The 24,610-nt window shown below is 46.3% G+C and overlaps 2 protein-coding genes across 9 annotated transcripts in view; one reads left to right on the top strand and one right to left on the bottom strand.

The window, feature by feature from the left end:
• Window positions 1-14,978, top strand: part of FN1 (fibronectin 1) — a 69,667-nt gene extending 54,689 nt beyond the window's left edge. For 2 of the 8 annotated variants that reach the window (XM_065561093.1, XM_065561089.1), the window contains 14 exons: window positions 173-442; window positions 2,803-2,990; window positions 3,711-3,798; window positions 4,045-4,221; window positions 5,318-5,407; window positions 5,658-5,837; window positions 6,601-6,690; window positions 7,962-8,092; window positions 9,051-9,189; window positions 10,318-10,482; window positions 11,718-11,843; window positions 12,608-12,714; window positions 13,586-13,696; window positions 14,179-14,978. In XM_065561093.1, coding sequence (XP_065417165.1) covers window positions 173-442; window positions 2,803-2,990; window positions 3,711-3,798; window positions 4,045-4,221; window positions 5,318-5,407; window positions 5,658-5,837; window positions 6,601-6,690; window positions 7,962-8,092; window positions 9,051-9,189; window positions 10,318-10,482; window positions 11,718-11,843; window positions 12,608-12,714; window positions 13,586-13,696; window positions 14,179-14,253 — 1,937 coding nt within the window. In that variant the 3' untranslated portion in view covers window positions 14,254-14,978. Of the gene's footprint in view, window positions 1-172; window positions 443-2,802; window positions 2,991-3,710; window positions 3,799-4,044; window positions 4,222-5,317; window positions 5,408-5,657; window positions 5,838-6,600; window positions 6,691-7,640; window positions 8,093-9,050; window positions 9,190-10,317; window positions 10,483-11,717; window positions 11,844-12,607; window positions 12,715-13,585; window positions 13,697-14,178 lie in introns of all 8 variants that reach the window. The other 6 variants (XM_065561088.1, XM_065561086.1, XM_065561094.1 and 3 more) reach the window with 3 other exon arrangements.
• A 7,641-nt stretch (window positions 14,979-22,619) lies between these two features.
• ATIC (5-aminoimidazole-4-carboxamide ribonucleotide formyltransferase/IMP cyclohydrolase) overlaps window positions 22,620-24,610 on the bottom strand; it is a 31,474-nt gene continuing 29,483 nt past the window's right edge. The window contains exons 15-16 of the mRNA XM_005289719.5: window positions 23,824-23,979; window positions 22,620-22,974 (exon numbers count right to left, since the gene is read on the bottom strand). Coding sequence (XP_005289776.2) covers window positions 22,855-22,974; window positions 23,824-23,979 — 276 coding nt within the window. The 3' untranslated portion in view covers window positions 22,620-22,854. The remainder of the gene's footprint in view (window positions 22,975-23,823; window positions 23,980-24,610) is intronic.

Here is a 24,610-nt window from a genome sequence, read left to right as displayed (position 1 = left end):
CCCATTGCATTTTACACTCACTAAGCGGAGGTGTAAAGATCTGTGCAAGGCAGGGGAGAATCGGGCACCTGCAAATCTGAAGACTGCTTTGCATGTAATCAGAATGCTTTTTTCCCCCCTCCCCACAACCTGCTTTTATCACATAACCTCTTACCGTTAATTTGCCTAACAGACATTGACCGCCCTAAAGGACTGACATTCACTGAGGTGGATGTCGATTCCATCAAAATTGCTTGGGAAAGCCCCCAGGGGCAAGTCACCAGCTATAGGGTGACCTACTCAAGCCCTGAGGATGGAATCCATGAGCTAGTGCCCGCCCCCGACGGTGAAGACGACACTGCCGAGCTGCATGGCCTCAGGCCCGGTTCTGAGTACACTGTCAGCATCGTTGCCTTGCACAATGACCTGGAGAGCCAGCCCCTGATCGGGACCCAGTCCACAGGTACACCTCTGTCTACACCGCCCAGCAGGCCAGAGCAACCATGGCTTAAGCCCTGGTGGTTCCTGTGTCCTTCTGTGTGCAGCTGGTGCCCGGCTGCGGGAGAACCTCCGTAGGAGCCTGGGGGATATTTGCTATTGAGAGGGGGCTTAGTTTGGTTGGAGAGGTGGATGATGCTTGAAGATTACTAAGTATTTATTGAGTAAACCTCTGGAAGACTAGAGTTACAATAACGGTCGGCTGCTGAGGATAGCAGGGTTACGGCCACATCACAGATACCTCAGAGCAGGCATCTTCCATCACCTTTTAGCCCCTGTGTCTACCGATCCTAGTGCAATTCAGGGGGTGATCTGGTCCCCGGCACACATTAGAGCAGTCTAGCCTGAGCAGAGAGTAACAGTCCTCAAGGAGCCATCCCAGGAGCATATCACACACTAGCCAGACCCCCTCCTCTCTTTGCCATCCTGGGCATCCAGTGGCAGGGCCAGGGATAGATGATATCAAAGGCAAAGGGTGGTTTCCTGTCCTTTTTGTGCTGCTAGGACAGCGCAGGAGGAATGGATCGGAGGCCAGGACCCATCCTTTAAACATACATATTCTTTCAGGTCAGTCCCTGCTATACTTATAGGCCACTTAGCCCTTTTGTACCCCAAGTGCTTCCCAATCCCTCTTCGGCATTGCTCTGAAACAGCTGCTGTATGCTTACAGCCTGCCCCCAGCTTGTCATTTGCACCTTTCCCACAACAGGGTAAAGGTAGGCTCCCTTCAAAAGAGTACCTCTAGTACGTAACCATCCGGTCCTTGTTTCAAGGGTACAACAGGAGAAATAAGATTGTTCAAGCATCCGATGCTTGACATGGAGTCCATGAAAAGTTCCATCAAGAGAGGCCTAGACTCTCTCTGGCTCTGGATATTGCAGGTTACCTTGTTTGCTGTCTCACAGCTACAACTGTGCTTCATTGACAACATCCACGCTGGTGTGATACGCTCTTTCACAGGAGCATGGCCGTCCTGCTAGAGACCACATCAGAGCCAGATTCTGCTAGATCCATTGATTAAACTTTTTATTAACCAATCTCCTCTCTGGAATAAGAGAAACATGTGCACACACGCACGCACACACAAAATAATTACCGTTTCTTCCTATATTGATTTAGAATTTTCCTCTTGCTAAATAATTCCCAATTCACACCAGTGGTCGTATAAATTTCAACTGGGTCTTTGTTCAAGAAATGGGGACCGGAACTATTATGGGAGCTCTGTCTGCTGCCAGCAATCTGAAATCTACTGCAGAGTTTCCCGCGTTGCCAGCCAAGTCCTGATAGCACTTTACTATCGACATCTCCATTAATTTGCAAATGAAAAGCTGACACTAAAATTTCCTGAGTGCAGGGAAGATTATGGATCTTAATTTACAGATTAATATAAAAAAGAAATCTTGGACAGGATGTTTATACCTGTCATAAATGTAAACAATAGTTCTTAAACCACTGTCTGGGTTTACCCTTTTGGGACCTTTTTACAAAGCTATTGGAGTTCTGTTGATTTTCATGGGCTTTGAATGAGGCCCTATTTCAGTTAGCAAGGGAGAATTGCATTGTATCTACATGCTGTGCAATCAGAGTGCTTTGCAGCACCGTGGTAATGGTGGGCATGATGGTAAGCTATATATTCTGTTGTAGACCAAGAATGACAACTAATAAGACAATCAATATGTCCCATGGTGCTTCTATTTCTTCAGTTTATAGGAACCAAATGATTTCTTCTAAAAAGTTCTTTATTCAAGCATTGAGTATATTAGCTCAGGAAGATATCGTATGTAAACAGCATTATGGCTTTCACAGCCCTGAGTCTCCACTGCCTTGTGTAGTCTCTACACCTGTCAAATGCTCCCATTTGGCCGTGGCGGTATTTTTACATCCTCTCTGTATTCACTGGGCCTTCTGCTCCACTCTCGTGCTCTTGTACATCTGGAGTAATTCCGTAGAGGTCAGTGGAGCTAGACAAGCTGCAAGGCAGGGTGAAACTGACCTAAAATATCATGTTGGGGGCATGAAGAGTAGAGAAAGGCAGAAGAGGAACGGACATAGAGACTGACCTACTGAATGTATGCACCACCAAAGCCAGCTTTTCTGGAGAGAAGTAGCATCACAGATTTAGGCATCCAAGTCTGATCCTTGAACACCTTAGCTCCTAGGGATACGGTGACGGGATCCAATAGCTACCCAACATAGATCATTACCCTAGGCCCTTGCTTGTGTATTTCACACCTAGGACTATTTCATACTCATGATTGATAAAAGCTATCTTGACTGGTGCCATGTTCTCCCAAACTAACGGTCGTCTAATTACAATTTTCACAGCGATTCCTCCTCCAACGAACCTGCAGTTTGTTCAGGTAACTCCAACCAGCCTGAAAGTCAACTGGAACGCGCCCAACGTTCGTCTCACTGGCTACAGGGTGCGAGTGAATCCCAAGGAAAAGACGGGGCCGATGAAAGAAATCAACCTCGCCCCAGACAGCACATTTGCTGCCGTGTCGGGATTAATGGTGACTTTTTGATCTTTCATTTTAACGGGTGCGGCGTGGGAGGGGGGATGTTGGATTTCTTAAGCAATTTAAAAATGCTTTGGGCCAGAACTGCAGCAGGGGTAAATCAGTAGAGCTCCTGCCAATCCGGCCTTTGTTTTAAGTCTGGTTAGCTGTGGGCATAGTCCCTTGGATCCCAGTAGTTAAAAGACAGTGGATCTGTCTGCTTAAACTGCAGTCTGCCTGTCCCCTCTTCACGCCGCCCCTTCCAATACAGCCTGGGGCCTTCTCTGGCAAATATGCGTCTGTCATACACAAGCTACTGGGCTTGTTACCAGAGGAATGGTGAAATTCTCTGGCCGGTGTTATGCAGGAGGTCAGACTAGAAGATCTAACGGTCCCTTCTGGCCTTAGACTCAGTGAATCTATTGATCATTTTTTTTGAAGCTTCTGAATAATTTGCAAAAATTAAAATTTTTCATTAAATTCATTTTCAAACCTGAAGTGGGCTGTAGTCCACGAAAGCTTATGCTCTAATAAATTTGTTAGTCTCTAAGGTGCCACAAGTACTCCTGTTCTTTTTATGTTTAAATAGGATATCCATGGTGGCTAACCAATGTGAATCTACTAACTTCTTGATTAGCTCATGCTTGTTTCCCTGTGTCCCAGCTTTACCTGCTTTTCTGAAGATCAGACATTCCATGTAGCTCCCTGATCATTGTATAACTTTGTTATTTCTAGGTGGCAACCAAGTATGAAGTCAGTGTGTATGCTCTGAAGGACTCTCTGACTAGCCAGCCAGCCCATGGTGTGGTCACCACCCTCGAGAGTAAGCAATCCTACTTTACAAATAGCAGCAGGTGCTATGCATGGAGTCAATGGGCTAAGTCCTGCGTAAGGACCTAGCAGATGCAACTGAGTGAAGACATCATCAGCATGTGGCCCTCTAAAAATAGTTGATGAATTTCAAAGATTCAGGGGATTCTTTTAGGGGATTTTTTCTTGTAGACCTTCCCTACCCCCTGCCAAATCATTGCTTCTGCCCGTTATACTGATCTCAGATCCTTCTGTGCAGATATCAGCCCTCCCCGCAGAGCCCGTGTGACAGATGTTACCGAGACAACCGTCACAATCACCTGGCGCACCAAGACAGAAACTATCACCGGTTTCCAGGTTGAAGCCATCTCAGCAGATAGCCAGAGCCCCATTCAACGGACCATTAGCCCTGATGTTAGATCCTACACCATCACCGGTAAATGAGATTCTTCATCAGACCATCTCTTCTGCATTGTAATATCTTCCAGTGACCAGGCTCATCGGAGATACATTTGGTTGCTAATCTGTACTGGGGATACCTTGGTGGGAATGGAGCTCAGGTGGAATTTAGGTGCCCCGTCATGCTGATCTTCTAACACACATACACATTAACCTTGAGAACCCTCATTAAAGCCTTTGATCCTACCAAGCCCTCTGAGAGCAGATTGAAGATAACAGACATTCCTTGCATGGAGGGGTTATAGAATCTGGCCCTGATTTGATGGGAGCGCAGGAAAATAGTCTTGTGAGCGTTCACATTTTGTCTGCGGATGGAAGTGTTTTCCAGAGCAGCTGCTAAGGAAGTGCACTTTTTCAGACCATTAATACTCTTGAGTACTGGATTTTTCACTTGCACTTTGCAGACCTTGTTTCACATCATGATCAGAGCCTTCTTAGTTGGTCCAGAGATCCAGCTGCCTGATTTCGTGCAGGTCTGATCTTTCTAGACCATCTCCATTAGGAACCACCTAAGATCTGAATAAATCTCCAGTGACTATCATTTCATGACCCTCTTGGTTCCATTCCCTAGATCATCTTTCCATTCACGTTTTCTGCTGGTTCCATTGGTATATTGTTTTGCTTTTCCATTCATTATTCCTACCCTGATCATTGAGAACTAATGAGAACAATGTCCCCATCTCCTTGTAGCAACCCTTTATGCACTGATTGGTCACAGTTTTGTGCCCTGTATCTGAAGCTAAGGGAGAGCAATGGTGGGAGGAGGATGAACCCTGTTAGAAGATATGTATTTCTTGGATAAAGGTAATAACCATCTTGGATTTATGAGTGGGATTTTCAAAAGCACTCGCCATGGACCTAACTCTGCCCCCATTGACTTGGGAGCAAAGTAAAGCCAACAGGGTGCTTTTGAAAAATCTCACCCCTAATTCTTTGCAGGTCTACAGCCAACACACCCAGCCTGGGCATTAAGAGCTAGTTAGATTCTACCTGTAGCAGTGATTGCAGCAGCTTTCTGTATCACTTTTTAACCAGGCAAGGCTGAAACTGTAATATTTCTACTCTAATTCCAGGCTTGCAACCAGGCACGGACTATAAGATCTACCTTTACACCGTGAACGAGAATGCCCGCAGTTCCCCTGTAGTGATTGATGCGTCCACCGGTAAATGGCACTTCTTGTTTCTTTTACATCTGAACAGAAATTATACTTATGCTTTCCTTGACTTTGATCTTATATATAGTTTACTGCATTTTACAGCCTTATTTTTCCCTCTTTGAGCATGAAGTGGATTATCGTCAGCAGGTGACTGCAGCCCATGGAAACCCGTCATTTGTCTTCAGCCCTCAGGGCAGCGGAGATGAAGTCATGTTTGCTTTTACCACATTCATTAACTGATTTTGTTTGCTCTTAGCCATCGATGCTCCTTCCAATCTGCGCTTCCTCACAACCACAAGCAACTCCCTGCTGATTACTTGGCAGCCCCCCCGTGCCCGGGTCACAGGCTACATCCTCAGATATGAGAGACCTGGCACACAGCCCAAGGAGCTGATCCCTCGCCCCCACGCCGGCACCACGGAGGCCACTCTTACCGGTACGTCTGTTCCATTTGGGAGTTCATCTGGTTCATGCCCCCTGCACTGAACTGAGAATCTCACTTAGATGGTGGCATTCCCCATGTGATCCAGCAGGGGGGTCAGGAGGTGTACGGTTACCAGCACCACGGGTCTTGGCCCAGGTGGGGATCAGACACTGTGGAGCTGTGCATGTGGGCAGAGCCTGGGATCCACTCCACCCCCCCCACGTGCCAGCCAGTGCCACTGAGCAGGCACTGAAGGACAAATAATCTGTACCAGGTAAAGGGCTAGTGCAGATTACACCCTGCTAGAGCAAGGAGAAGCCAAAGACGACGATGTAGTCTCAAGCTGCAGTGAGGGAGGTTTAGGTTGGGTATTAAGAAAAATGTTTTCACTAGGAGGGTGGTGATGCCCTGGAATGGGTTACCTAGGGAGGTGGTGGAATCTCCTTCCTTAGAAGTTTTTAAGGTCAGGCTTGACAAAGCCCTGGCTGGGATGATTTAGTTGGGAATTGGTCCTGCTTTGAGCAGGGGGTTGGACTAGATGACCTTCTGAGGTCCCTTCCAACCCTGATATTCTATGATTACACAAGGAAACCTAAATGGATTCTTTGTGCTTAATACGACTCTGATTGGAAAGTGCATTTTATTTGTGCAGAAAGCTCTAGTATTATAAACCATAGCAGGGAGCGAAACCTTGAGGAGTCTCTGTTTAGCTATCCCGGACTCATTTTGTAATTAGGGGTTTCCTCAAGCATGAGGTCATTCTGTTCCTCCCCAGGTCTGGAGCCAGGAACCGAATACACCATCTACATCATTGCTGTGAAGAACAATCAGAGGAGTGAGCCATTGGTTGGCAGGAAAAAGACAGGTAAAATAATGTTCCAGGCCACCCCGAGGGGAGAAGTTGACCTCTCCTCATTGGGGAATTAGAGTCTCAGCCCTGGGGGTAATGTCTTCTCCAGAGGGCTAATTTTATAACATTGCTTAAAATATCCTTTTCACTGGTGTATGTTGTTAATCAAATGCAAGCCTTCCCTAAGTGACAAGCTGCTTGTAGAAAGTAGCATTTTTTCCTTCGTTTTCTTTTTCTTCCTTAAAAAGAGGGATACATTTTCATAAGCAGGGGTTCTGCAACGGACGAGGTGATCTGCTGAACAATGCAAAGCACAGTTCAGTGGACTCAGACACTGAGGACCTGAGATTGCATTCAGCTTGTTTCTTCCTTTCAACCATAATGAAATGAAAGCTAACACTCACTTTTCCTTCTTGCCTGTGATGGGCTCAGTGGGAGAAGCCCACATAAATGGAAGCTGTTCATTTGATGCACGCTTTTGATACATTTGAATTTGTCTGACTTTGTGTCTTGTCTGTGAGGCGCTGCAAGGAGAATGTAGCCAGTAAAATCTCTGTCATCCAGCTGGAGACCTCAATAACATAAGAGGGAATCCCTTCGCACATGCCCAAGGTTTTCTTCAATTGATAGACTACGAATGTCTATTGCAATCACCTCTTGTTTTCTTAATTTGCGCATTGGTGGCTTCTCTGGGTGCAGTAACCATAGCTTTGCCTCAATAGTATGAAAATTAAAAACAGACTTTCTCTTACCCTCCCCACACTTCAAAATATAGATATAAAAAAATAGCCTCTGTAGAGTAATCCCAGAGAGGTCAAAAAAAGTGTGCTGTACTCGTGGGAGAATTGCTAACATTTAATTGCTTTGAGCGCTTTACAGCATTCACTGTAGTTGCCTAGTTTATCATAACTAATGCTGGGGCTTAAGGTGCTTTGCTTTATTGCTTCTAACCTTTCTTTGGCTAGATGAGCTCCCGCAGCTGGTAACCCTGCCGCACCCCAACCAAGGCGGACCGGAAATTCTGGACGTACCTTCCACTGTGGAGAGGACTGGAAATGGTATCCAACTTCCAGGCACCAGTGGCCAGCAAACACTAGTGAACCAGGGACAGCAAGTCTTCTTTGAGGAACATGGTTTTAGAAGGACCACCGCTCCCACCACAGCAACTCCCGTTAGGCACCGGCCGAGGCTGCAGACACCAGATGTGGACGAAGAAATCAACCTTAGTAACAGGTACCCAGTCCCGAGAGGGGACTCGGTTGAGCAATCATTCCCTCACTTACTAGGGTCCAGGCGCAATGACACCACAGGCCAGGAAGCTCTTTCTCAGACAACCATCTCTTGGAGGCCCCTGCTGGAGAGCTCTGAATACGTCATCTCTTGCCAACCAGTCGGCACTGACGAACAGCCTTTACAGGTAATTGATTGTTTTTTCTCAGATGCACTGTGAATGCTGCCACGCTATTGGAGTTGACTACGGCAGTCCTCAGACATTTAAGGAGACAGGACCTTGGGATTCTAGCTTCCCGTGGTTGCATTGTAGAGTTGATATAAGCAAGTTCTGGTTCTAAGATTCCATCTGCAACCATCCTAGGTAATTTCTATTTGCCACTTCACCATGTAGTATTAGCAGCCCTGCCAGATTAACGCTGTTTTAGCCTCTGGCTGAGGGCAGGCCCTGAGGGTGGCACTGTGCCTGAGGGAGAACAGAGGGTATATTGGCTAAAACAGAAAGACCCCAGGGCTCTGTTTGCACTTCTCCGTAAGAAAGTGAAAGAAAGTGCTAATACAGCAAAGGAGATGCTTGGGGATTTTATCCTATAAAAATGCTTAAGAAGAGACCGAGACAAGGTGGTGGAATCTCCATCACTGGAGGGCTTTAAGAACAGGTTAGACAAACAGCTGTCAGGGAGGGTCTAGATAATACATAAACCTGCCTCAGTGCAGGGGGCTGAACTAACTTACTGAGGTCCCTTCCAGTCCTACAATTCTATAGTACTATGAAATTCAGTAGTGGAATGGGGCAGCCAAGTTAATATTGCTGGTCTAAAGATGGTCTTGTGGCTAAAGTAAAACCCTGGGAATTTCGGGGATTTGGGTTCTGTTCCTGTTCTACTACAGACTTCCTGGGTGATATGGGGCAAATCACTTCACCTTTGTCTAAAACTGAGATCATAGTAGATCCCTACTTCACCATGGGACATGGAGGCTGAATTCATTGATATTTGTTAGGCACTCTGGGATCCACAGGACTGGACCCCATTTTGCTAGACACGGTACAATCACGTATGAAGACAACAGCCTTACCCTCCAGCAGCCTGCAGCCTAAGAAGCATACTCTTGCTAAAGCCAATTTTGTGGTAATGTACTTGCAGTTCAGAGTTCCTGGAACTTCCTCTTCTGCTACCCTGACCGGCCTTACTAGAGGTGCCACCTACAACATCATCGTGGAGGCACTGAAAGATCGTAGGAGACACAAAGTTCTGGAGGAGGTTGTCACAGTGGGCAATGCTGGTAGGTTAAAGCTAAACAGTCTGGGCAAAACTCTGACTTACACCTCTTACCCACAGCCCGGATCTCACCGGGCACTTGTTAGGCTGCAGTGCAATAGGTTAGGAGCACCCTGTTTCCTTTCACATCTTATTTACAACGGACACTAAAGAAACAGTTCTTTCTGGTTCTGTGGCGCAGATGACTATGCAGTATACTGACTCGATGATAAGAGCTGAGGCTAGTCTACTGCCTGAATGTGCATTGAGAGCGAGGTGGGTGCTGACCAACTTCTGGTGGTGAAAGGGACTGTCCTAGCAGAAGTCAGAGATGCTAGGCCTGTGATAATGCCAGTGTCATGGCCAACATTCCCACCCCACATCGAATTACTGGAACCAAAATAATGTACCTACCATGACAAAGGGGTTACCCTGAGTCCACCTCCTCCTCCCTGTCTCTCTGGTGACCAACGGATGGCAATTGGCCAGATGAATTGCTGTGTCATCTCCCTGGTTAATTGAGTTGCCTTCTGGGAGGCTGTCTTTGGGCCACAGGGTCCAGCTCTCCCTGCCTGACAGCTGTGGTGTAACCAACACCTCTGCTGGTTGTAAATTGCCTGGCATGTTCGCTGTATATGGGCAAACTGGCTGGGTGGAGTCCGACTCCACGCATGGGCAGACTTTGGGACCTTACATGAGCAAGATCCCTTCCTGAGGTATACCTTCTCCTCTGTCACTTGAGGTTTCGTTCTGGGACAGAGTTCAGCTCGAGCCCCTGTAGACCCAGCATGCCTGAAATGTATCACTCCCCCATTGTGATCACAGAATCCAAACGCCCACTGCTCCGTGCGAGTCCAGCACGTTGCTTTGTAAAGGTGGGTTAGTTAGATCATTGCTTTCCAGTAGCAAATGCAAAATGTGTGCACACTTGAAACCTGGCAGGTCAAAATGAAAATAACTTTCACCTATGAAGTTTTTATCATCACTCTACTGCTCTGCCAAGCGCACCTATAAATAAATGCTAGGGAGGCTGTTATGCTGACAGCGCAGCTAAACGAATGCTCCATCACTATTGGGAATGTGCATTCAGTTATGACCGTTCTTCTGGGTTTGTATCCCTGTGTATAACGCCTCTTTGTTCTCTTCTTTCCAGTGTCTGAAGGAGTGAACCAGCCAACTGACGACACATGTTATGATACTTACACTGGCTCCTTCTACTCCATTGGAGAGGAATGGGAGCGATTGTCTGAAACGGGCTTTAAACTCTGGTGCCAGTGCTTAGGCTTTGGCAGTGGTCATTTCAGATGCGATTCATCTAGTGAGTAGCTTGCTTTTGTCCATCCCTGCAGACTGCTAAACTCCATGCCTAATTAGCACTAATGGCATGTTTGGCAGATGCAATCTGACCCAAACATGAAGCAAATAAATGCACACTCTAGTACATGTTTTGCATCATCGAATGATGGAAAACTGGTTAACTGTGGTTGAACTTTGCAGCTTATCCAGTCCTGCTGTTCACTTTATAAGCAATGGTCATGTTTGTATTTATCTGTAATGCTTCTGTGAGGAAATTAACATTTTCCCTTCCATTGCTAGGTGAGTCCAGTTAATGCTTGAAAATCAGAGATTGCGTGTCTAAAGTAGATCAGAACAGTCATTTAAGGAAACAACCCTGCATAATTAAATATATTTGATCTCTAAATCCTAACTTTATCCATCAGCACAATTTATTTGATACAACTCTCATTAAGTTGACTTGGGACCAAAGTTTGGTTTGGTTTGAATGTACCGTCATAACACCTTGAGGCTGGCAATGAGCCAGCATTGCCAAACAAACAGCACCACTGCAGTCGCATTTAGTTTTAGTCTTCGCAGGACTTGGGCTTACGTAGACAATAGTCAGCTGAAGGGTCGGGGATGAAACTAAGTCTACGTGATTCTATAGGGCGTGTGTCTTACTGATTTAAATTGTGCTTTATATTACAAAGTAAGCAAAGCAAAAAGGGAATTTCTATGTTGTATGTAGCTTTGAGAGTAATTGCTACAAGGAAGACATTTTTTTCACAGGTCTAATCGTTCTATTACATCATTTGGTACACAAGGTTTAACTGTCGTTTTCCCATTATCGGTGTGAAATGATTATACTGTGTATTTACTTCTTTAAAAGACAAGTACATTTCTTCCCCGCCTCTCTCCCGTGCCTGTTTAATTAAGTTTCCTTTTTATGTAGTTCCAGGGATTCCCTACGAATGACATTTTAAAATTCTTTCCCACCCATTTCTTCCTGGAGAGGCTCCTCCACCTTTACCCAAACTAAAATGGCCCCTCTCCCGCGTAAAGTTCTAGTCTCAGATCGACAGCTGGGAAAAGGAGGGACAACTCTGCTCATATCCAGAGAGTTGTGCCCGTTTACATCAGCCATGGCTTTCTCCTTGGACTTCTCCCTCCTTCCCTTTGGTTGGCCCATGAGGCTTCACAGATCAATTCTCTGCCCCTTAAGCAACAGGCCTGTGTAGAGTAACCACCTGACTGTTGTTCCTCTGGTTCATTCAGAATGGTGCCATGACAATGGGGTGAACTACAAGATCGGGGAGAAGTGGGACCGCCAGGGCGAGGGCGGCCAGATGATGAGCTGCACATGTCTTGGCAACGGAAAGGGAGAATTCAAGTGTGACCCGCGTACGTCCCTTCACATTGACGTTAATTAGTTTCAGGCTTTCGTCTTATCTGTGCTCTTAGCATCTCACCATTGTGACACAGAGTGGGTGGAACCTAAGTACGGTTAAAATGGGCCTGTTTTACTCTGTGTAACACAGCACTCCATGGTGGGTGAACAGTAGGGGGGACTCAAGCTAGGATCTCTGGCTTTTAGAGCATGAACTAAACGACCCTTCTCTGTTAGACAAGGCTGTAGCAGGCTCATCAACCTCCAGGCCCGCCGACAGGGCGGGCAAAGGAGACAATTGCCCAGGGGCTGGGGGGATTTAAAAGGGCCCGGGGGCCCCTGGCCACTGCTGCGGTAGCAGCGACGGCAGCCAGCAGCCCCGGGCCCTTTTAAATTGCCAGGGAGGGCCGCAGGGCTCCTACGGACCCGTGTGACACTCTGGGCCCTGTACTTTGGGGGGCCCCGCTGACTGGTGCAGTCGGTCCTGGACGTGACGGCATATCATCACTTCCACCCCTGGCCCTGGGGCCCAGAATTGCTCTCGGCTGGCCGGGACAGAGCACTGCATTGCCTTACAGATTATGAGTAAACGGAGTGCTTTAAATCAATTGCCTCCCCCAACGCCAATCAATGAGTCATCGGCAGAACTGGAGATGGGAGCTCGGCCTCCTGGGTTCTTGCTCTAGCCGCCCCACCTCCCTACCCCCAAAGTCCTAATCCTTAAAAGCAAATATAGACCATGTGACGGAATCTTGCTTCTTCCTCTGATTCTCCGCAGACGAGGCAACATGCTATGATGATGGTAAGATGTACCACGTAGGAGAACAGTGGCAGAAAGAGTACCTTGGTGCCATCTGCTCCTGTACTTGTTACGGAGGACAGCAGGTAGGCAAAACTAGTCTGGCATGTTAATCCTGATGTGATGATGCATATTACTGGGAAACCAGTGGGGGAAATGTGACATTTTATTAATAGCTTGCTAAAACCTTAGACGTTTAGGTTTGAGTCAGCAATTACATGACCAGGGAATGCTGTCACCTCTGAAAAACACTTGGAAAGGCCCTTCCCCCACAAAATCAGAGATGAATGTCAAGAAAAGTCAAAGTTGGTTGCCTTTGTGCCTCTCCCAGCTTTGCAAACACGTCCAGTACGCCAACTAGAGATTCTCAAACTCTGGCCACAAGCCCTTAGTGGTGGTCTCTGAAGATAGGGGCTAGCTCATCCGCCTTTCCAGCTGCTGAATTATACATACTTTCCTACACTTTTCCAGCTAAGCAGTTGCTGCGTGGACAGTTACATGCTCACACAGTGGTCGGGGAGAGGGGAGTGGGACATGTAAGTGGGGGAAGTGTTCATGAAACAGTCTCACTGTTGAAATGCAGCCCACGCTGGAAAAGTCTGAGAACCCCATTGCAGACTTACTTAAACCAACCTCCACACTCCTCAACTGTGAATCAAAGGGTGTCCACGTTAGTGTCACACACAGCCAGAAGAGAGGCCAGTAGCAAGAAAAGCAACGAATGGGAATGCATAAGGAGGAAGGTAAAGCGGAGACCAGTCCCTACTTTAACTTCACACCATCTTCTACTTCCTTGCGGTGTGAATCATCACTGTTACACTGGTGTCAAACCGGAGTAGCTTCATCGATGTCAGTGCAGTTTCCCCAGGGATGAAATCTGATTTGTGTATAAAGTATTAACTTCATCTGTTATGAGGATCCTTGGAAACAGTATCTGATTGAGGTGTGTTTCTCTAGGGCTGGCGCTGTGACAACTGTCGCAGACCTGGTGTTGAGACGGCCCCCGAAGGCGCTGCTGGCCACTCCTACACGCAGTTTTCACAGAGATACCACCAGAGCACAAATACTGTACGTATAGAGACCCCATGTCCATTCGTTACGAGCCTTGCCTGGGGTGGGAGGGGGGAAGAGTGTATTACCCACAACTCTTGTTGTTAATAATAATCATAGATTAGAACCGCTTGCAGATTTCCATTTGTTCTGCAGTTGACACAAAATCTTTAAACCCTTATTTAGCAAAGAACTTGAGCACATGCCTAAATTTTAAGCACGAGCTTAAGGTTGTTGATTATAATGGGACTTAGTGAGACTTAAACCTGCGATTAAGTGCTTTAGTACTTTGCTGGATTGAGGGAGTTCTTAATAATGGGAGTTCTTCTCCATTCCAAACCTTCCCATACTAAGGCAGATCAATAGAATGGTTTGTAGTGAGAAATCTAAACAGCTGCAAATGCAAGGAGTTTGGCTGCATTTCTCAGCCGAGATTACTACGTTACAACACTTGTCTTTTACAGTATTGAGCACTAACTGTTTTCCTTTCCTCCCAACAGAATGTCAATTGCCCAATTGAGTGCTTCATGCCCTTAGATGTACAGGCAGACACACAACATCGACCAGGAAAGTAACATCCAGCAAGTCTTACACCATCAACAACAAAAATCTATCCACCAAGATGACCATCCAAACGAGTGATGCTAGCAAAACCAGATCTTTAAGAATGGCCTTCTGCTCCGGAGTCACTTTCCCAGCTTAAGCTCAACTCACAGCTTCTCCAAGCATCATTCTTGGCGCGTTTCAGACTTTTCTCATGATTGATAGCAGTGTGTATTGTTTTGTTTTTCTCAGTGTTTGATACCGTTCAGTATTTTCAAATGAAAAAAAGATACTAAATTGTGAATTGGTTGGGGATCAAAATAATACCGGGGCAGGAGGAGTAAATGGGATGGAAGGCTCCCTTGCCATGCAAACAAAAACGACACTACTAACGTTTAGAGGAAGAAAAGTCCACTGAACTCTTATGCTTTCACCTGAGCGTGCAGCCAGCAATATCCTAAGTGACTGCATACCCCATCACTGTGATATTTAAAATATGCACAGTCCTAATTCTTTCTAAATGATCCTATTATTTTTCTAGCTGTATCTTTGTATCTCATACTGTTATTTATCAGTTTTGTTCCCCATCCCTCAAGTGTTTTTATATGGGAAAAAATGTATTGAAGAAACTTAGTATGCAGTTGATAAAGAGGAATTTGGTGTAATTATGATCGGTGATTATTTTTTATACTGTAAGTGCCAAAGCTTTACTACTGTGGAAAGACAACTCTTGTAATAAAAAGATTTACAAACCAAACGTGTGGCTGGTGATTTTTTATTTTTGTTGTTGCAAGGGGGTTCAGGGAAAGAAGGTGTACACTGAACTGAAATAGCTTTGCCTTTGGAAAGAAGAGGGGACAGCCGGCTTTCTGCCATATGAAGCTGAAAATAGGAGAATATTTGTTGGTCATTTTCTTAAAGAAAGCAGCATAGAAAACATTATTTGAATTACAGTAGCCCCTAAAGCAGGGGTTGGCACCCTTTCAGAAGTGGTGTGCCGAGGCTTCATTTATTCACTCTAATTTAAGGTTTCACGTGCCAGTAATATATTTTAACATTTTTAGAAGGTCTCTTTCTATAAGTCTATAATATAGAACTAAACTATTGTTGTATGTAAAGTAAATAAGGTTTTTAAAATGTTTAAGAAGCTTCATTTAAAATAAATTAAAATGCAGAGCCCCCGAACCGCTGGCCAGGACCCAGGCAGTGTGAGTGCCACTGAAAATCAGTCGCGTGCCACCTTTGGCACGTGTGCCACAGGGTTGCCTACCCCTGCCCTAGAGACACCAGTGGAGATCAAAGCACCACTGAGTTAGTACAAACCCCACAGAGCTAGCACACAGTAAGACAGTGATTGAGAGAACTTCAGGGCAGGGACTAATTAGATGAGCGAGACAAAGAACGGGAGAAAGGAAGTATCTCCATTTTAAAGATGGGAAACTGCGGGACAGCACGTAAGGCCTCATCCAACAAGGTATTTAAGCATGTGACTTACTTTAAGCACAATTGTTGTCTCATCAATTTGAATGGGATTACTGACATGCTTAACGTTAGCCTTATGCTTAAATATTTACTGAACTGGGGTCCAAGCAACTTGCCCAGCATCCCAAAGGAAGTGGCCAAGCCAGGAATTGAACCTACGTCTCCTGAGATCAGGCCTATGCCGTAGCTACACGATCACCCATACAGAGTAAGCATTGGGGGGGAGAGATTATAAATGACCTTAACTCATCTCTCCTTATAACTGTTGATGGAGGATAATTTAATCACTCATTTCTAAGCAAGGGATGGAAATGTATAAAAGATACCAGTGTCAATTTTACAAGAATTTACAGATTCATACTACTTGAAAAATGAGCTGCTACAACTACATTCCTGACACAGCAATTTTTAAACTGCAGAATACAGTTTGTTCAGACACTCTTGCTAGTAAGTGATCTCAGCTGTAACCTCTAGGTGCTACTGTAATACATATAAGGGAAGGAATTAATTTTATGGCACCTCATTAGAAATTCTCCACCGTAAGGGAAGACAGATATATTGCATATATCTAAAATATGGGAACAGGGCAAAGAAATGGACAACTATTTCTAAACAGGTAACAACTGTGGAGTATTTGGAAGAATGTTTTCCTGTGATCTTGTTAAGGGAATGAAAATGTTACAGTCTGATCAGTTATTCACAAACTTCCTAGTTTATGATTTCTATTTACTGCTGAAAAAATGTATCCCTACTCCACCTGTTGAGAGACTTTCTGGTGTTTACTGAAACAGCAGTTTTACATTCAGATATTCAATTTTACATTCATCCAGCAGACTACCACAACTCTAAAAATATTATCCCTGTAGAAATTTTTTGTTTTTTAAAGCAAAGTCCGTTGGATTGCAATGAATTAAACTAGGAATAAGACCCTTTGGTTTGTACTGTCTGCACTGCAAAAACCTCAAGCTCAACACTTAGGAGGAAATACCAAATGTGAAAGCTTCCCTGGTGATTCCTGGAGCCAAATTCTGCTCTTAGTTATACAGGAGTTGCATTATTCAAGTCAATAGAATTACTCTGGATTTACTTAAATATAGAATGAGAATGGAATTTGGCTTCTTGACATGAGAAGTATGGTAATAGACAGCAATTGTTTTAACAGATTTCTATCAGGCAGCTGAATTGTTTGTGACTAGTAAAATTGTTGCAGTAAGAATGAGCAGTATCCCAATATTGTTCCAATAGATGAGCTAAATAAGTACCTAAAATATACCAGGGTTAGATCTACGGAGAGAAAATTAATTTTCTTGTAAACTAGATTTCCATTATTGTAGCTTTCCCAAGCTGTGTTATGCATGTCCATCCAGACCTCACTAGAGGAATCTATGCCTTTATGACCTCCGCTCTAGATAACTAGCTCACTCTAGATAACTTAGACACTATGAATCCTGCATCTTGGCAGGGGGTAGACTAGGTGAGACATGCATTGAGCAGTCTCTTCTAATCCTATGATTCATAGAGACATAGGAATTGCCGGACAGGGGTCAGTCTTCTCCAGGGTCCTGTCTTTGCCAGTGGCCAGTACCAGATGCACTTGAAGAATCTGCAAGAAACCCCTATAGTAGCTATTTGTGGGATAAGCTGCCCCCAGAGAACATTTCCATCTGACTGAGCCCAGTTAGTCAGATGTTAGTTTATAACCTGGAACACGAACGTTTATATCCCTTCTAAAGCTCCCATTTATTCTTTTAATATTCTACCTCTGGATATTCTTGTCCTGGGGCTAAATGATGTATTTGGGGGTGCCCTTGATAACCATTAGCCAAGGGCAGAATACAGGTCGTAGAAAGAACCGTGAAATGCAAGCAATATTTTCTTATCAAATTTTTTTTCAAAAGGGGAGGCTGTTTGTGTGATGATTCCATCCAGCTCTATTGCCGAATGAGATGACAAAACTGCTCGAGGACTTCAAAGAGAAGGATTGGCCAGAAAATGATTTTCCCAGATGATGAGAATTTTTGAGATTTCAAAAGATTTTTCCCCATCTGTAGTGGGATGGTCACCCCGCTCCAGCCCTGAAGGGGTTAAAAAAGTCTGGAGAAGGCAAGAGAGTGAGGACAGCAGTGAGAAGCTGACCACAGCTGTGGCCAGCTTAATCAGGGCCCAGCTGGCCCTGATAAGAGGGCTGGGGCCAGAAGCTGAAGACAGAGACCCTCTCTAGCTTTGAGAGGGAGGGACCTGGCTGCAGAGAACTGAGAGAAGGTACCTGGGGTGGAGCAGGGCTGGGGGAAGACCAAGGGAGCTGGGAAGCTCCAGCCTGGAAACCCCCCAGGCTGTGGCCTAGTGGAAGGCCAATTAGGTACTGGGGTTGCAGGGGGTAGCCCCGGGGTAGGCAGAGGCAGGAGGTCCAAAACCCCCTTGCCTATGACGAGTGGCTTTTACACTGCAGTCTGCCCCAGTGAGCAGGGGCTAGAGGGTGACTGGCAGTAGCCCACGACTGAGGCAAAATGGGGCTAGAGGGTTGGTGGTTCCCCGGGGAGGGGAGACCCAGATTTCTGGGGTATTGCTAGGGGGCAGCACCCCAAACACAAGGGGGCACCAGGTCCTGGGAGGGACATGGGGGGCCAGCGGCAGTGGGACACCGGCCTGCAGAGGGCGCTCCAGAGGCTGGAAGAGATAATTCCTGAGAGGACCAGCAGGAGGCACTGCAGGGGTGAGTCCTGCCCCGTTACACCATCCCAAATTGGGACAAACTGTCAAATCTCTACAATTTTCACAAACTGGCCATTTTTGTTTCTTTTCATTTGGGTCAATTGAAATATTTTGTTTGGATATCTTAAACATGTTATATTTCAAATTTGAGCTGTTTAAAAAAAAATTATTCTAAATCCAGTTAAATTGCTCAACAAAAAGTCATTTTGAAATGAAAACCAAAACTTTTAGCTGGAAAAAATGGGACATTTAGACAATTTCAAAATTCTTTTTCCCCACCAACATTTTTTCAAGCTGGGAAATTCTTTGAAGCCAGCCTGGTCCTGCAAATAGCTTCAGTTTTGAGAAATGGGCATTTTTTTTGGCACAAAATGTTTGGTCAAAATATTCCCAATCTGCTCTCGTGGCAACATACAACTCAAAGTCAACAAACATTAGCAAACCCAAACTACATTTAGTGACAGTGTGAAGGATGCATCTGGGCACGTGAACTTGCTTCTGCAGCGGTCCGCACTGCGTTTCAGGCTAATGAAGTATCTGCACTCGCTTGCGTGTAGGGACTGCTTCGGGCTAGTCCCAGTGGGTATGGAGGAGGAAAAGCACCGCCCTGCCTTCCACTTCACCCCAGCTCATAGGAGGGACAGCATGCTCCTCCCTCCCATGACCTTCCCCATATGCTCAGCAGCTCCCAGAGGCAGTGTGCTGCCAGTGTCCCCACTGGCACACTGCAGTTCTGTGCCAAGCTCAATGCATCTGACAGGCAGTGTTATCCCTTAGCTTGCAACAGTCTTTTCCTACCATTTGGGAGGCAAGTGTACCTTACCAGCACACCATGCCACTGAGCGAGCATCAGAACCATCGGCGCTCAAGTGCCTTAGCTAAAACTACGCAGTGCTCAACAACAGTGAAAAGCCTGCACCTTCTACGCACAAATCCCTCGGTGGTTGAAAGAATAAATCCCCTGTCACTTAAGCTACAGTGCCACAGCAGCAGTCCCCGTACGTAAAACACACTGACTGCTGAGAATGAGTCTACACCAGGGGTAGGCAACCTATGGCACATGTGCCGAAGGCGGCACACGAGCTGACTTTCAGTGGCACTCACTGGGGGGAGGGATAGCTCAGTGGTTTGAGCATTGGCCTGCTAAACCCAGCATTGTGAGTTCAATCCTTGAGGGGGCCATTGAGGGAACTGGGGTAAAAATCTGTCTGGGGATTGGTCCTGTTTTGAGCAGGGGGTTGGACTAGATGACCTCCTGAGGTCCCTTTCAACCCTGGTATTCTATGATTCTATGCCTGGGTCCTGGCCACCAGTCCAGGGGTCTCTGCATTTTAATTTAATTTTAAATGAAGCTTCTTAACATTTAAAAAACCTTATTTACTTTACATACAATAGTTTAGTTATATATTATAGACTTCTAGAAAGAGACCTTCTAAAAACATTTAGAAATGTATTACTGGCACGCGAAACCTTAAATTAGAGCGAATAAATGAAGACTCGGCACACCACTTTTGAAAGGTTGCCGACCCCTGGTCTACGCAGTCTACCGTTTCACTCCAAAATGGCTACACTGCAGCTATCAAACGGAACAGCCTCTATTCATTCAGCTCATAGCGAAACAGTGGGGTGCACATTATAGAAACAATACATACATTGTCCTTGCCAGGCTTAGTGGGGAGGGGCACGAAGGACACAAGTGTGATTCTGCGCCCATCTCAGCCTGGTATAGTTCGGAGCAGACTGTGCTAATCTATGTTGGTTGGCGATGATGTCCCCAAGAGGGGACTACGGGAACCTTGTGCACCATGGCCACGTTCCCTGCCTCCCAATAGCTCTTATGCCTGCCCCAGGCTGGGGCTCCGCAGTGGGGAGGCGTGAGTGGTTTATGGCCCCCTCTGTGCTGGAATCAGGCCCCTAATGAATTCAGCTGAACAGGCTCAACAGGTCTCTATACAAGCCCCCCCAAGCAGGCGGTAGCCCTCTAATGTGGCTTTACAACAGAGGTACTGACTATCCTGCCCACCGCTATAGGCACCTTCATACTGACAAACTGGAGAGCTGCCAGAGCAGCGTAACAGCACTCGGGGTGTCGGGGTTCACGCTATTGTTGTTGGACCATAAAACGTGGGCACATGGTAACTCGGGGAACACGGCACCCTGCTCCAAGGAACTGACGGGTGTGAGCTGTGAGCAGGGTGATCAGATAGCAAGTGTGAAAAATGGGGACAGGGACTAGGGGGTAATAGGAGCCTATATAGGAAAAAGCCTCAAATATCGGGACTGTCCCTATAAAATCGGGACATCTGGTCACCCTACAGGGTGATGTAAGGGGCTACATAACTAGGTGCATGCTGATACGTAACGCAGTGAAGAAAAGCACAGACTGATTATAGTCTCTTATTAGACTCAGCTAGTTTCCCCACAGGAAGTGGTTGAAGCCTCATTGCTTCGCTCATTTCAAACTCGCCTGGATATAGCACTCACGAATACAGGGCAAGGAATGATCCCGCCTGCCCTGGCAGGGAGATGGACAGGGCAGATAGCCCAGGATTTAGCTTTCATCTTGAACAGCCATCACTCTGCAAACTGCTGCCAAGATACAGAACAAGCACACCCCGCCTGGAACCTCCCGTCCACTGGGGGTGCTGCAACCAGCCCATCTCACACCCACAGTGGGCCGATGCTGGCTAGGAAGGGCACAGTTAGGGCAACATGGGGGATGCACTGATCTAGCATCACCCCGTACAGCCTTTGCTGGCAGGGCAGCCTTTGAGGTTGTGCCGATTAAAGCTGCCCCTTCAAGCGAAAGCCAGAAAGAAGGCAAGCAACAGTACTGGAGTCTAGCGAGAACTCCCATTTGTCACCTATTCCTTGCCTCGTGTGGAGCATCACAGTGTGGCACTATGATTTCACTGAAGCCAGGTCACAGGCTGGGACCAGACACTCCCTCTCCGAGTCCAAACGGGCTGTGGAGTTTAAGTTCCACAGTACAATGCAGACTTAAAACCACATCTGTGAGCTCCTCAAACTCGGATCTGTGGGGATAACAAACTCTGCAGGCCTAAGAACAGCTGCTATTTATCCACTTTACTGCTCTGCATAGAGTGTATCGCCACCGAATTCAACCTTTTGAGGTCAGGACCACTTTGGAATTTATAAGCTCTGTAGGGGAGGAAAGAGGAATTGGCTGAACGGGTCTGTGGTTTCCCGTTGCATGTAATGTACAATGTAGAGACAGCAATTGCAAAACTCTGAGCTGTGCCAGTGACAAAACCAAACAGGTTTTATAAGTGCAATCAAAAGATATCCCTTGGAATGTGCTGGCAAGAGCAAATAACCAGTATGTTACTTTGTTCACATAGAAAAACTAGTGCAAATCTGGAGTTTAGCAAATCAGAGTTCAGCACAACGTAAAGTGAACTGTACACATCTGAGAACGGAAGTAGCTCTAGGCAAGATGCCTATGTCTGAACTCTGAATTGAATTCACTTGGTACGAGAACCAAGCATGTAAGATTCACAGGAACTGGTATTTCCCCTTTCACCTCTAAGAGTACGTCTACACTACCCGCCAGATTGTCGGGTAGTGATTGATGTATCTGGGATTGATGTATCGCGTCTCGTCTAGATGCGATACATCGATCCCTGTACGCGCTCCCCATCGACTCTGGAACTCCACCAGGGCGAGAGGCGGAAGCGGAATCGATGGGGGAGCGGCGGCCGTCGATCCCGTGCAGCAAGGACGCGAAGTAAGTCAATCTAAGTCCATCTAAGATACGTCGACTTCGCTCGTAGCTGAAGTTGTGTATCTTAGATCGACACCCCCCCACAGCGTAGACCAGGCCTAAGAAAGCAATTCAAGTCCGCCCTTTGGCAAAAACACTTCCATATCAGGATTTGGTGTATTGAACCTGAAACTGCCTCAGACACAGGGCCAATTACATACTCTCAGCAGAAAAGAGGATAATGGATGGGACACATTGGGAGAAAGCTGCTAACTCAAGAGCAATCTGTGTAGTTTCAGTTTATAACAGATTTTTATCAATCCATTACAAATGTGGCTGCAAGGCAGGACTTTCACAATGTTCCATCAGCTTTTTAATTAATTGGTAAAGTCTGGGCTATAAAATGTAACTCATAAAATGAAGCCTCTTTTCCCGAACACACACAGAATATGAAAGACATAAGACTGCACACTCATCACAGCCAGGAACCGCGTATTTATTTTCAAAAGAAATTAATTCCTTTGCAAGTATCAAGCTTCTTTTTGCTTTAATTTGCAGCCAGCAGCAGGGGCTTTGTTTACTGACTACACAAGGACACTCTACCACATGTGCAGACTGGGTTTCCAGATGTAATGGGTGAAGTTACGGTCATTGCGTATGCCGAGCCCGGGGCTGAGCGAGTGACAGCAACCGGCTGTGACAGCCCATGGTGGAATCAGTGATGGAACAGCCGAAGATTGGTGTGAATGAGAGTTATTCCCAGCTCATTGCACGCTTCGATCACAACTTGGTCGGCAGCTGAGCCAGATGGGGCAGCAATAAACTGGACTCCGCTCTGAACAAAGATTTGGAGACGCTAAAGGTTAGTGATGAAAAGCAAAAACAACTGGATGAATTGTGCAGTGAAACTAGGAAATATGGTACAACCAGCACAGACTTGTGCTCTTCTCCAGTCCAGATTGTCAGCCCCCAACTCACTGTATTCCTGCAGTGCAATTGAAAACCCGTGGCTGGCCCGTGCCAGCTGACTTGGGCTCAGGGGGCGTGGGCTGAGGGGCTGTTTAACTGCAGTGGAGACTCCCAGGCTTGAGCTCTGGGACCCTCCCACCCTGCAGGGTCCTAGAACCTGGGCTCCAGCCCGAGCCCGGAAGTCTACTCTAGAATTCAACAGCCTCTTAGCCCAAGTCGGGGCATGGGCCAGCTGTAGACATACCCTAGGAGTCCTAGACATGAACCAGGACCCCACTGCACTAGGTGCTGTACAGCCACACAACAAAAAGATGGTCCCTGCCCCAAAGGGCTTACAAGCCAGTGAGTAAGTTACTCACAGGACTAGTCCTGGACTACTCCTCATGTAGTAACTGCTTGCCAGTGTGAGTAAAAAGGTCACAATCTGCTCCTCTGAACTTAAAAACAGCATTATCTGGATTTTTTTTGGCTACATCTGTCATACTTTTACACTCCTTTAATTCTAAGCCAACATCCATGGTGGTTAGCATGGAGAACCATTGTGCTCCAGAAAAACCTCTCCTAGAATGCAGCAGTTCTAGTTGGCACTTTTCAAGCACCACGTGTATAAAATGCATACACATTCCACAGTGCACGAAATGGACGAAATAAAGCCAAAACCACCCGGGTGTTTCCCTTAGGTCACCCTGACATCCAGGCCGCACATTGACCTTACCCGTTTAGCTCTGTCCACGTTATCCCTAAAAGGGAAGAATGCATCCGAGCTGAGGGAGACTGCGTCCAGCTGGCTAATCCATTCCTTCTTCTCGGCCTCAGAGAGCTGCGCTGGGACCTCCTCAAACAGCGCCTTCCATTTAACCAGATCGTCCCCCTGCAAGAACAGAGTCAGCTTAGCCTGATGGCATTCACTCCTTTTACTGCTCTCTGGCTATCACCATCCCAGAAATGGCTTCTGGGCCTCCTCCCAGCCCCCTATGCATACGAGCGATGTCATCTCTTTTACATCCAAGTTCACAACTATTCTACAGTCCTGATCTTACATGGTGCTCTGCTGCTGTGAACTTCACACCAGGAATTTACTAGATCCGAAGTGACTGTGGAAAGAGATTACCAACCACTGCTCCTGCTACCATCCCTGCTCCTCGCTCGTTTCTGGCCCATATGCTTTCTTTGGCCGGTTAGTGCTATGCCGTTCGGTGTAAACACAGGACACACACACAAACAGGATTTGGTATAAGGAGCTTCACATATGTCTGATGAACAGGAGCTTGCCTTATGAATCACCTTCTTAAACTGCACTAATCCACCTCCCATGCCATCCCATTAAGCAAGCAGTTGCTGATGTATGTATGATTCACTAGGTTCCCATTCCAGTTGTTGGGTTTATACTTTAAAAGGGCATATATGCTTTACTGAGGCAGTCACTGCCTGCAACAGCCTGGCCCAGTTTGATTCTGGGAATCCAAGCAGCCATAGAAATGAACTGCAGAAATCAGAGTGAA

Source organism: Chrysemys picta, chromosome 11, assembly GCF_011386835.1.
Source record: "Chrysemys picta bellii isolate R12L10 chromosome 11, ASM1138683v2, whole genome shotgun sequence".
In the NCBI taxonomy this organism is placed as follows: Eukaryota; Metazoa; Chordata; order Testudines; family Emydidae; genus Chrysemys; species Chrysemys picta.
Note: the sequence above shows the minus strand (reverse complement) of the source record. Positions and strands in the feature narration are given on the sequence as shown.